General features: G+C 42.4%; 1 protein-coding gene across 1 annotated transcript in view; it reads left to right on the top strand.

The window, feature by feature from the left end:
* The window catches only part of POLN (DNA polymerase nu), a 159,419-nt gene that overhangs the window by 41,852 nt on the left and 104,075 nt on the right, over positions 1-13,492 (top strand). Inside the window, exons 10-11 of the mRNA XM_065877293.1 lie at positions 7,948-8,031; positions 8,344-8,439. Of these exons, the coding sequence (XP_065733365.1) occupies positions 7,948-8,031; positions 8,344-8,439 (180 nt within the window). The remainder of the gene's footprint in view (positions 1-7,947; positions 8,032-8,343; positions 8,440-13,492) is intronic.

Consider the following 13,492-nt stretch of genomic DNA (forward strand, 5'->3'; position numbering starts at 1 on the left):
GTAATTTGAGCCTTTTCTTTTTTCCTTAGTCTAGCTAGCTAAAGGTTTGTCAATTTTGTTGATCTTTTCAAAGAACCAAATTTTGGTTTCATTGATTTTCTTTATTGTTTTTATATTCTTGATTTCATTTAACTCTGCTCTCATGTTTATTATTTCCTTCCTCTGCTATCTTTGGGTTTAGTCTGTTCTCTTTCTAGTTCCTTAAGTTGTGAAGTGAGGTTATTGAGTTCAGATTTTTCTTGTTTTTTAATATAAGCATTTATAGCTATAAATTTCCTCCTTAGCACTGCTTTTGCTGCATCCCATATGCAGGTATGTTGTGGTTTTGTTTTCATCCATCTCTAAATAATTTCTAAATTTGCTTTTTATTTCTTCTTTGATCTTTTGGTTGTTTAAAAGTGTGTTGTTTAATTTATACAATTTTGTGAATTTTCTAGTTTTCCTTTTGTTATTGATTTCTAACTTCAACTTGCTGTGGTCAGAGAAGATACTTTCTATGATATTTGTCTTTTAAAATCTCTTGAGACTTAATTAGTGGCCTAGCATGTAGTCTATTTTGGAAAACATCCCATGTTCACTTGAGAAGAATATCCCATGCACATGTTATTGTTGGGTAGAGTGTTATGTACATGTCTATTAGCTCTAGTTGGTTTATCATTGCTTAAGTTCTTATTTCCTTACTTACCTTCTGTTTGGTTGTTCTATCCATTATCATGAGTGAGGTATTCAAGTCCCTGACTATTACTGTAGAACTATCCATTTCTCCCTTCATTTCTGTTAGTTTTTCTTCATATATTTTAATGGTCTGTCATTAGGTATGTAAATGCTTATATTATATCTTCTTGCTGTATTGAAAATATAATGTCATCCTTTGTCTCTTGTAACCAGTTTTTATTTAAGTTCTATTTTGTCTGATATTAATACAGCCATCCCTGCTCTGTTTTCATTAATATTTGGATGGAATATCTTTTTCCATCCTTTCAATTTCAACCTGTTTGTCTCTTTGAATTTAAAGTGAGTCTCTTGCAGACAGCATATAGTTGTACCATGGTTTTTTATCCATTCTGCCAATCTCTGTCTTTCAATTGGAGAGTTAATCCATTTACATTTAATTAATTACTGATAAGGAAGGACTTGCTTCTATCATTTTGCTATTTGTTTTCTATATGCCTTATAGCTTTTTTGTCCTTCATTTCCTGCATTACTGTCTTCCTTTGTGTTTAGTTGATTTCTTGTAGAAATGTTTAAATTCCTTTCTCATTTCCTTTTGTATATATTCTATAGTTTTTTCTTTGTGGTTACCATGGGGATGACATCTAACACCCTAAAGTTATAACACTCTAATTTGAATTTATATGAGCTTAACTTCAATGACATACAAAAACTGTGCTCTTTTACAGCTCTGTCCCCCCACTTCCAGTTATTCATGTCACAAAATTACATCTTTATACATTGTGGGTCCCAAAATATAAACTAATAATTTTTTAAAATTATGTAGAAAGGAAGATTTGGAGTCACAAACTAAAGTTACAGTACTACTAGCTTTTATACTCATAATTGTTTTTTTCTTAAATCATATAGAAAACAAAAAGTATAGTTACAAATTATTATAATACTGGCTTTTATAATTCACGTATTTACCTTTATTGAGATCATTATTTCTTCATTTGGCTTTAGGTTACTGTATAGTGTCCTTTCATTTCACCTTGCAGGACTTCTTTGAGCATTTCTTCCAGGGCAGGTGTAGTGTTCACATCTCCCTCAGCTTTTGTTTATCTGGGAATGTCTTAATTTCTCTCTCACTCTTGGAGGACAGTTTTGCCAGATAAGGATTTTGGGTTTACAGTTTTTTCTTTTAGCACTTTGAATATATTAACCGACTGTCTTCTGGCCTCCAATGTCTCTGATGAGAAATCTGAGGATAATCTTATTGAGGATCCCTTGTATGTGATGACACTTTTCTCTCATTGCTTTCAAAATTCTCTTTTGTCATTGTCTTTTGAAAGTTTGATCATATTATGTCTTCATGTTCATCTCTTTGAGTTCATCTTACTTGAAGTTTTTGAGCTTCTTCGATGTTTGTATTCATGTATTTCATCAAATTTGAGGAGTTTTCATCTTTAGTTTTCTAAAGATTCTACCAGAAAACTACTAGAGCTAATCAATGGATTTTGTAAAGTAGCAGGATAAAAAATTAATGCACAGAAATCTCTTGCATTCCTATACACTAATGATGAAAATTCTGAAAGAGAAATTAAGGAAACACTCCCATTTACCATTGCAACAAAAAGAATAAAATACCTAGGAATAAACCTACCTAAGGAGACAAAAGACCTGTATGCAGAAAATTATAAGACACTGATGAAAGAAATCAAAGATGACACAAACAGTTGGAGAGATATAACATGTTCTTGGATTGGAAGAATCAACATTGTGAAAATGACTATACTACCCAAAGCAATCTACAGATTCAATGCAATCCCTATCAAACTACCAAGGGCATTTTTCACAGAATTAGAACAAAAAAGTTTACAATTTGTATGGAAACACAGAAGACCCCAAATAGCCAAAGCAATCTTGAGAAAGAAAAACGGAGCTGGAAGAATCAGGCTCCCTGACTTCAGACTATACTACAAAGCTACAGTAATCAAGACAGTATGGTACTAGCACAAAAACAGAAATAATAGATCAATGGAACAGGATAGAAAGCCCAGAGATAAACCCACACACATATGGTCACCTTATCTTTGACAAAGGAGGCAAGAATATACAGTGGGGAAAAGACAGCCTCTTCAATAAGTGGTGCTGGGAAAACTGAACAGCTACATGTAAAAGAATGAAAATAGAACACTCTCTAATACCATACACAAAAATAAATTCAAAATGGGTTAAGGCCAGACACTATAAAACTCTTAGAAGAAAACATAGGCAGAACACTCTATGACATAAATCACAGCAAGAAATAGGTAGCTAGTGGGAAGGAGCTGCGTAGCACAGGGAGGTCAGCTTGGTGCTTTGTGACCACCTAGAAGGGTGGGATAGGGAGGGTGGGAGGGAGGCTCAAGAGGGAGGGCACTTCCCTGGTGGCGCAGTAGTTAAGAATCCGCCTGCCAATGCAGGGGACACGGGTTCAAGCCCTGGTATGAGAAGATCCCACATGCCACAGAGCAACTAAGCCCATGCACCACAACTACTGAGCCTGCACCTTAGAGCCCGTGAGCCACAACTACTGAAGCCTCTGCACCTAGAGCCCGTGCTCCGCAACAAGAGAAGCCACCACGATTAGAATCCTGTTCACCACAACAAAGAGTAGCCCCCACTTGCACAACTAGAGAAAGCCTGCGCACAGCAACAAAGACCCCACACAGCCAAAAATAAATAAACAAACAAACAAATAAATTTATTTAAAAAAAGAAGGAGGGCATGGGGGATATATGGATACATATAGCTGATTCACTTCGTTATACAGCAGAAACTAACAGAACATTGTAAAGCAGTTATACTCCAATAAAGATGTAAAAAAATTTTTGAGGGGTTTTCAGCTATTATATCTTCAAATATTCTTGCTATCCTTTTCTTTCTCTTCTCCTTCTGGGGCTCCCACAGTGTGTGTATTGGTCTGCTTGATGGTGTCCCACAGGACCCTTAAGCTCTGTTCACTTTTCTTCAATATTTTATTCTTTCTGCTCCTCAGCCTCAATAATTTTCATTATTCTCTCTTCAAGTTCACTGATTCTTTCTTCTGCCTGCTCAGATCTCCCTTTGAACCCTCAAGTGACTTTTTAATTTCAATTATCATACTTTTCAGCTCCAAAAATTTCTTTTTTAGTTTCTTTTTACATTTTCTGTCTCTTTATTAATATTTCTATTTTGTTCACACATTGTTTTCTTGACTTTCTTCACACCTTTCTTTAGTTCTTTGAACATCTTTAAGATGGTTGTTTTAATGGTGTCTGGTATATATCTGCCATTAGGTCTTTTTTTTCAGTGATAGTTTCTGTTTTTTTTTTTCCTTTGAATACACCATATTTTCCTGTTTCTGTGTTTGTCTTGTGATATTTTTGTTGAACATTGGACATTTGGATCTAATAATGTGGTAACTCTGGAAATCAGATTCTCTCCTTTCCCACAGTTTGCTCTTTCTGTGTGTTATTGTTTCTGTTTATTGTCTTGGGTTTTTAAATTTGCTGTAGGTTGTCTCTGTGTTGAGGATCAACCTAAAGTATAAACCTAAGGTCTTCACAGTTCTTTTCTGAGCCTTTTCCTTGGCATGCACGGTCACTTTCTAATTTTTCCCATGTATGTGAGGTTATTTTTGAATGTCCTTGTCTTTAATATCTGGCTTCAAAGGAGAAAAAGCAAAAAATGCAGAGGGGTTAAAAAAGGCACTAGCCCTTTAAGTCCCCTGGAAGTCACTTCAGCTGGAGGGAGAGGGTCTTGCAATAATGGGGGAGGTGCAACAACAATGGCTGCGGGCCTGTTCTTCTGCACCTCTGTGATCAGAAGCAGCAATCAGTGATCAGAGCAGAGGCCCCCAATATCTGTACAGGGTCTTTTTTGCCCCACCAGTTCCTGCAGGCTGTGGGCAGGCTGCTCCAGAAACAGGTGCATGGCCTCCTGGCCTCGAGCCTCCTGTCTGGGGGAGGTGGGGTGGGTAGCTTCTATGGTACCAAGAGCTGAAACTGACCAAAATGAACTGCGGTTTACCATCCAAGGCTTCCCCTGGAAGCCATCAGCAGACTCCAGAGTTCCCAGACGGTTACATCAGAGGGTTCTTCCCCTGCAGTTGCTGTCCAGGTGGGAGATGGAGTCTCACCTCACAGGTGCCTCCTACTCTGCCATCTTCTCTGAATCTGCTTGGTACAAATCTTAAGTGTACAGCTTGATGTATTTTTATATATGTACACATCCATGTAACCTCCATCCAGATCAAGGTATAGAATATTTCCAGCACCCGGAAGTCTCCTTCCTGTCCCCTCCCAGTCTGTACCCCCAGATAGCCATTCATCTGACCCTGTCCTTGGTGATTCTGAGCTTCATGTAAACCACACAGCATGGGCTCTTTGCTTCTGGCTCCTTTTGCTCACATTCTATCTGTGGGATTCACCAATTTGGTTGAATGTAGCAGAAGTGCATGCCAATAAAAATCGCTTGTAGCACCTATTGTAAGAAGGTGCCATAATTTCCTTACACCCTCTCCCATTGTTGGGCACTGTGATTGCAGTGGCTGCGACTATTCATGTGGTGTAACTATAACCTGTGGTGGATAAGAGAGCTCTTGTCCCTTGGTTTTCTATCCAGAAGTGGAATTGCTGGGTTACAGTGTATGCGTATATTTAGCGATAGTAGGTACTTCCAAATAGCCCTTCAAATTGGTTATAACATTTTCTAGTCCCATTTGCTACATCCTCACCAGCGCAGTACTGTCAGTCTTTTTCACTTTAGCTATCCTGGTGGGTCTGTAGTCGCATTTTATTGTGGAGTTAATTTGCATTTCCCTGATAAGTAATAATAGTGAGCACCTTTTCATATGCTTGATGGTATTTTGGATATATTCTTTTTGTGATCCAATTTTTCAAAGATTTGCCTATTTAAAAGTTTATGTCAGCTTTTTCTTATTTACTTATAGGAATTGTTTATATATTCTGTATGTGGGTCCTTTGTAAGATATATTGAAAGTACTTTCTCCCAGTCCAGGGTTTGACAAACAGTGGTCTATAGGCCAAATCCATCCTGTGACCTGTTTTCATATGGCCTGAAATTAAGAGTGGTTGTTACAATTTTTAAAAAACAAACAAAAGTAGAGAAGAATATGTGACAGAGACCATATGTGACCCATAGAGTCTGAAGTATTTACTGTCTGGCCCTGTCTTTGTCTACAGCTTGTCTTTTTACTCTCTCAATAGCTATGTCCTTTGATGAACAGAATTTCTTCATTTTCATGAAGTCCAATGAACCATTTCTTAAATGTTTGAGAATTTTTGTGTGCTAAGTACTCTTTGTCTGACCTCTAGTAAAGATATTCTCCTGTGTTTTCTTGTATAAGCTGTATTATTTTAAGCCTATCCTCCACTTCAAATTAATTTTTCTGCATGGTATAAAGTACAGTTAAGATTTTTCCCAGATGGATTTCCATTCAGTTAAGCACAATTTATTAAAAGTGCCACTGTTTCCTGCACTAAGAATTACAGTAGTGTCTTTGTCATAAATCAGGTCACTGTGTACGTGTGGGGTTTTTTCTGGACTCTTTTCTGTTTTTTTGTTTTGTGTGTCTGTCCCTGTGCTACTACTCCCCTGGCTTAGTTACTGTAGGCTTATAATATGTCTTGATATCCTACAGTCTTCCATCTTTGTTCTTCCACATGGTATTTTTCAATCCAGGTTCTTCGCATTTCCATATAAAATTCTCTGATCTACTTTTTAAAAACCAGCTGGGATTTTGATTGTACTTTCTATGCGTGTGATAAAAGACTCATATGCAGACTCTACAGATAACTCCTGTCAATAAGAAAAAGCCACTTAACACATTTAAAAAACATTTTATTTATTTATTTGGTTGTGCCAGGTCTTAGTTGCGGCAGGTGGGCTCCTTAGTTGCAGCATGCGAATTCTTAGTTGCGGCATGTGGGATCTAGTTCCCTGACCAGGGATCAAACCCGTGCACCCTGCATTGGGAGTGTGGAGTCTTAGCCACTGGACCACCAGGGAAGTCCCCATTATCTGTTTTTTCATGCTTTGTTCCTTGCTTTTCTTTTCATCATTTGTTCCCTTGACTATAGAATTCTGGCATACCTTAACTGAGGGCATTGTCTGTGGGTTCTTCTTTTTGCCTAGTGCTAGTTTTTTGTATCATACTTGTCCTGCTCCTATTTGTAAACGTCTTTCAGTATTTCAGCCGAAAGGCAGTTCTTGTCCGGTAAAGGTAGAGTGCAGATGATATTTCCTCAGAGTTGGTTGATTTACACTCTGCTCTCTCTTTTCTTTTATAATATTTTTTTAACATGTAAATCTATCTATTTATTTTTGGCTGCATTGGGTCTTCGTTGCTGCATGCGAGCTTTCTCTAGTTGCAGTGAGCAGGGGCTACTCTTTGCTGTGGTGCATGGGCTTCTCATTGCTGTGGCTTCTCTTGTTTTGGAGCACGGGTTCTAGGTGCGTGGACTTCAGTAGTTGTGGTTTGTGGGCTCAGTAGTTGTGGCTCATGGGCTTAGTTGCTCCGCGGCATGTGGGATCTTCCCAGACCAGGGCTCAAACCCATGTCCCCTGCATTGGCAGGTGGATTCTTAACCACTGCGCCACCAGGGAAGTCCCTATAATAATTTTTTAAAAGTCCTGGTCATGTTCTACTTTTCTTCTGGCCAAAATGGTGAGGGGGTGAGGGGTTCATAGATTCAGCATGTCCTACTGCTCTGCCCAGCACTGTATTTATCAGCTGTTTCATAAGGTACCTTTGTCTTTTCCCACCTGGGCCTTGCATGCCGCCCACCCCTCGCCCTGGGCTGTGCCCCAGTTTGTGTGGTTGTTCAAAGCGTTGTTGCTTGTTTCCGCCGCAGCTGCTCCTCTGTTGGGAGGGAATGTCCTGCATTCACCATGCAGTTTGGTCCTAGCTCTTCTGCCTTGGGATACTTCGGAAGTTTTGAGGTTTATGGTTTGATGCTGGATCCGTTTACTTGTCATAATGTTGCTGGAGAATTCCTTCTTCTTTCCCTCCTTCATTTTGGTGTGTTATTTACTATTTTTACTTCTTTAAGTTTGTTTCCTTGGGTCCACTGCACTTAAGAGAGTGATTCTGAGCCTGAGTATTGCATCGTGAGTCAGAATATGTATTCTGTAATGTCCATTTTGGTAAATTTTAGATTATTTTTTATTCTTGCAAGATCTCATGTTGAGAAAAATAATCTTAAGTTGTGAAAACTATTAATAACATTGTGTCTGTCACATTCATAGTCTCGTCTCAAGGAACTGGAGCAAGAAGCCCATTTTGTTGCAGGAGAACAGTTTCTTATAACAAGCAGTAATCAGCTTCGAGAGGTAAAGCTAAATTTCAGTTCTTTTATTAAATATACTTCCTGTTCAGGGGTTACAGGGAGATTTATTCTGATTTTATAAGCATTATTCTATGTGATCATCTGAAAAGTATGTAACTTGTTCATGTCTTTCACATTGAGATTCATTACTTCAAAGCCTTTACATCTAAGAAAAGTACCGAATCAGAATCTAAGCATTTTGTCACAGCTAGTCAGGTGTGTCCCCTCTGGCCGGTTGCTTTAACTCTGTTATAGTGATGTTCAGGTCCTCTCAAATCCGGGACCCGCTCATCACGTGAAATGGCTTTTGTCGTAGATCCTGTTTGGCAAGCTGCAGCTGCACCTGCTGCGTCCACAGGAGACTCTCCCCAAAACGGGGCTCCGGAGACACCCGTCCACATCAGAAGCCGTGGTAAGGGTCGACAAGTGTCCCCTCACTCTCCGAGACAATAGCACCTCCCACCACATGCGAGTCCCTTGCAGAGCCCCGTGCTCCTTGTGGTGGCACAAGCCGGCAGCAACCACCACGGAGCAGTTCCGTTCCATCACTTCCTTTCTGCGGCAGGAGAGGTGCCCCCACCCCAAGGTTGCTCTTCAGTTATGAAGGAAGGACAAAGAGGCTTATGGTACAGTTTTCCAGAGGCAAGAAATTGCCTTGATTTCCTGCAGAGGATAATTTGATGGAACTTTGTTCTGGAAACCAAATTCTTGACAATGTAGTCATGACTTCTTTGTTTCACGCCCTCGTAAGAGACTGGAAATGGGAAAAGTCATCAGTCTTCTCCTTTCCCCAAGTTTGTTTTAGAAAAATTTAGCTGCCCTTCCCTTGAGAGGAATGCATTTTTTAAAAGACAGGGTGTAGTGAGATGCTGCTTTAATCAAATGGCAGGGTGTGAATAGATATTCAGAACCCCGTGAGTATAATGATACCGCTGGAAGCCTGCAGCGAGGAGCTTGGCCAGTGGGCAAGAGGACACGTGTTGCTCTGCTGAGGGCCAGCTGTGGAGGCTCCAGCTTATCCTTTCTGTGCCTTGTTCAGCGTTGGATTTTGCAGCCAAGGAACGCTTCCCTCCAGACTCCTCTGTGCACATCGCCCTTCCAGCCCCGCACTTCCTGCTCGTCTCAGCCCTGGCGGGGCACCACGCTTGCCAACTGTCCCCACACCTGGCCCTCGGGGCCCAGGCATCAGTCACCGAGTGAACGCCCACCCCTGGGGAGCGCTGCTCCCGAGAGGGGCTCGCATCTTCCCTCTTCCCCAAGTCTTCCCCACCCTGGTCAGTGTCCCCCTCCTGGTCCTTGGGAGCCAGCAGTGAGCTTACCCCTGCTGGTGACTCGTCACATCCAGGCAGAATGATCTTTTAAAAGTGTTAGAAAAGTCATGTTGATCCCCTGCCTTTAACTTCAATGGCTTTCTTTTTTTTGTTTGGCTGTGCTGGGTCTTCGTTGCTGTGTATGGGCTTTCTGTAGTTGGGGCGAGCGGAGGCTACTCTTGGTTGCAGTGCGTGGGCTTCTCATTGCGGTGGCTTCTCTTGTTGTGGAGCGTGGGCTCGAGGCTCACGGGCTTCAGTAGTTGTGGCACACGGGCTCAGTAGTTGTGGCTCGCGGGCTCTAGAGTGCAGGCTCAGTAGTTGTGGCGCACGGGCTTCGTTGCTCCGCGGCATGTGAGATCTTCCTGGACCAGGGCTCGAACCCGTGTCCCCTGCATTGGCAGGCGGATTCCCAACCACTGTGCCACCAGGGAAGTCCCCCAGTGGCTTTCCATGCCACTTAGAATAACATCCAAGCTCTCGAGTGTGCCTCCCCCAGGCCCTGGGTCTAGACTTCGCCCTTCTTTGACCTCCCTCACTCCTCACTCCCAGCACCCCACTGAGGACACTTCTCACAGGCTCCTTCCTCATTCTGGAAACTCTTCCCACGGAGTGTGCTCAGCTGTCTTCTGATTGTCAGCTTAAGTATTGCTTCCAGAAAGTCATCCTCTGGTCACAGGTGACAGTAAGACCCCCAGACACAACCTATCCCTTCACCTCGATTTGTTTTCTGCGCACAACTTGCCAAAATGCTGGAGAGGGCGTGGAGAAAAGGGACCCCTCCTACACTGCTGGTGGGAAGGTAAGTTGGTACAGCCACTGTGGAGAACAGTATGGAGGGTCCCTTAAAAACTAAAAAGAGAACTCCCGTATGATCCAGCAGTCCCACTACTGGGCATCTATCCAGAGAAAACCATGGTTAGAAAAGGTGCGTGCATCCCAGTGCTCATAGCAGCACTGTTCACAATAGGCAGGACATGGAAGCAGCCTAAAAGTCCATCAAGAGACATGGATAAAGAAGCTGTGGTACATGTATACAATGGAATACTACTCACCCATAAAAAAGGAAATAATGCCATTTGCAGCAACATGGATGGACCTAGAGACTATCATAAGTGAAGTGAGTCAGACGGAGGAAGGTATATATCACATGATGTCACTCATGTGTGGAATCTAATTTTTTAAAAATGGTTTAGATGAACTTAATTTGCAAAACAGAAACAGACTTACAGATATTGAAAACAAACTTATGATTACCAAAGGGGAAATGCGGGGGGGAGGGATAAATCAGGAGCTTGGGATGAACATACACACACTACTATATATAAGATAGAAAACCAACAAGGACCTACTGTAGAGCACAGGGAACTCTATTCAGTATCCTGTGATAACCTATATGAGAAAAGAATCTAAACAAGAAGGAATACATGTATATGTATAACCGAATTACTTTGCTGTACACCTGAAACTAATGCAACATTGTAAGTCAGCTATACTCCAATAAAATTTTTAAAAAGTTACCTAGTCACTTGTTTGCTTATTCCAGTAGGATGTAGGTTGCACAGATCAAAGACTTCATCTGACTTGTTCACTACATCCCCAGAACCAAATGGCCTAGAACTAGCACTTGCTGGGGCTGAGCTGTCGGCTGTGTGTTCACAGAGCACAGCGAGGGCAAGGGGCAGGACCCACCTTGCTGGAGAGACTCTGGAGTGGGTTTCAACGCCACATGGCAGTGTGCCCCCAAGTCCCAGGGGTGACAGAACCTGGGAAAGCACACGTTTCCACTCGGACTGCACCTGAGCTGGGGGTCTTGGCCTGATTTATTCTCCATCTGGGCACCAGCTGGCAGTGTTGCCCTTCCCTTTGCTACTCCTTAGCTCTCCCAGACAACCAACGAAAGAAGAGAGGAAACGTGATTCTCCTCTGGTGTCGAGGTGCTTCACTGTGCACAGAATTCAGACGATGCCCTGAATTTTTCTTCGCAAAGACATGATCAACATGAATCATATTATATTAGCTTTAATCTCTTACTTAGCTGAACAAGTCACACTGTTCTGTACATTTAAAAAGATGAACCTGTGCTAGGCAACATGTGCACATGGTTCTCAGTGCAAAATTAGGACTCCTTCCCACTTCCCTTCACCCGCCCTGTTCCCCTCCCCGTGGGAAGGGATGTGGTCTCCTGGTGAGATGGACAGCCTGGAACAATTCAAGTAAGGGCGCAACTATGAGCTTAGATATGCTTTTATTAGACTTTGTTTTTTAGAGTAGTTTCAGGTTCACCGCAAAATTGAGCAGATGGTATGGAGAAGTCTCATATACCCCCTCCCCAGCCCGAACACACACAGCCTCCTCAACCATCAACATGCCCCACCAGGGGCTACATTTGTTACAGCTGATGAACCCACACTGACACATCATCATTGCCCAAAGTCTGTAGTTTGCATTAGGGTTCCTTCTTGGTGTTATACAGGCTATGGGTTTGGACAAATGTGTAATGACACATATCCACCATTAGAGTATCGAACAGAGTGGTTTCACTGCCCTAAAAAGCCTCTGTTCTCCCTATTCATCTCTCCCCTCAACCCCTGGCAACCACTGTTTTTACTGTTTCCATAGTTTTGTCTTTTCCAAAATGTCATATAGGAATTATACATTATGTAGCCTTTTCAGATTTGATTCAGCTAGCAATATGCACTTAAGTTTCTTCCACGTCTTTTCACAGCTCATTTCTTTCTAGCACAGAATCATATTCCATTGTCTGGATGAACCACAGTTTTATTTATCTATTCACCTATTGAAGGACATCTTGGGTGCTTCCAAGTTTTAGCAGCTTGAATAAAACTGCTGTAAAACATTTGTGTTCAGGTTTTCACGTGGACATAAGTTTCTATCTTATTTGAGTAAATAAATAGCCTGATTTCTGGATTGTATGGTTAAAGTATATTTAGTTTTGTAAGAAACTACCAAACTGTCCTCCAGTGTGGCTGCACCATTCTGGTTCCCACCGGCAGTGACGAGGGTTCCTGTTGCTCCACACCCTCGCCAGCACGTGGTGGTGTCGGTGTCCTGGATTGTGGCCATTCTGACAGGCGTTAGCTATGTTTTAAAAAGACCACTCTCGTCACTGGTTGGAGAATGGAGGAGTCCCATTAATAGGCTGTTGCTGCAGCGTGGGCACTGCTGGCTCAGTGTCCAGGCGATGGCAGTGAGGATGGAGCAGAGCAAACACATGCTCAGAGCATTTTGAGAACAGAAAGGAGCTTCTCTGAGTGTGAGTTCACATGAGTGTGAATGCAGAGTAATTCCTGGTTTCCTTAGTTGTGCACCTGAGCAGATAGTGATGGCCGCTGCCCAGAGAAAACCAAGAGAGGAACAGTTTACGGGGGCTGGGGGTCAAGTGTTCAGCCTTGGACATGTGAAGACAGATGTGTGCACAAAACATCGATACAGAGCAGTTGGGTCTGTGAGGAGAAGTCCTGTGTTAGAGATGCACACCTGGAAGTAGTTGGCCCTGGGATGGTTGTCCTCTACCCTGGCAGGAGCTTTGGAAAAACACTCATGCCCAGGCCCACAACTGATCCACAAAATCAGAGTCTGTGGGCTGCGTGGCCCAGTCCGGACATTTTTTCTTTTTATGGATTAGTCTTGCTTAATAATGTCTTATTTATTTATCTATCTATTTATTTATTTATTTATTGCTGAGTTGGGTCTTTGTTGCTGCACGTGGGCTTTCTCTAGTTGCACTGAGCGGGGGCTACTCTTCGTTGTGGTGCGTGGGCTTGTCATCTTGGTGGCTTCTCTTGTTGCAGAGCACGGGCTCTAGGCATGTGGCCTTCAGCAGTTATGGTGCGCGAGGGCTTCAGCAGTTGTGGCTCGTGGGCTCTAGAGCACAGGCTCAGTAGTTGTGGCACACGGGCTTAGTTGCTCCGTGGCATGTGGGATCTTCCGGGACCAGGGCTCGAACCCGTGTGCCCTGCATTGGCAGGCGGATTCTTAACCACTGCGCCACCAGGGAAGCCCCAGACATGTTTTTGAAGCTCCCCCGCTGATTCTAGAAGCAGCCAGCACTGATAACCACAGAACTGAACTCTGAGAAACTGACATTTAGGGGTCAGAGAGAGAAGAGGTGCCGAGCAGAGGCTATGGAACGAC

The sequence above is a fragment of the Phocoena phocoena genome, chromosome 5 (genome assembly GCF_963924675.1).
Source record: "Phocoena phocoena chromosome 5, mPhoPho1.1, whole genome shotgun sequence".
In the NCBI taxonomy this organism is placed as follows: Eukaryota; Metazoa; Chordata; class Mammalia; order Artiodactyla; family Phocoenidae; genus Phocoena; species Phocoena phocoena.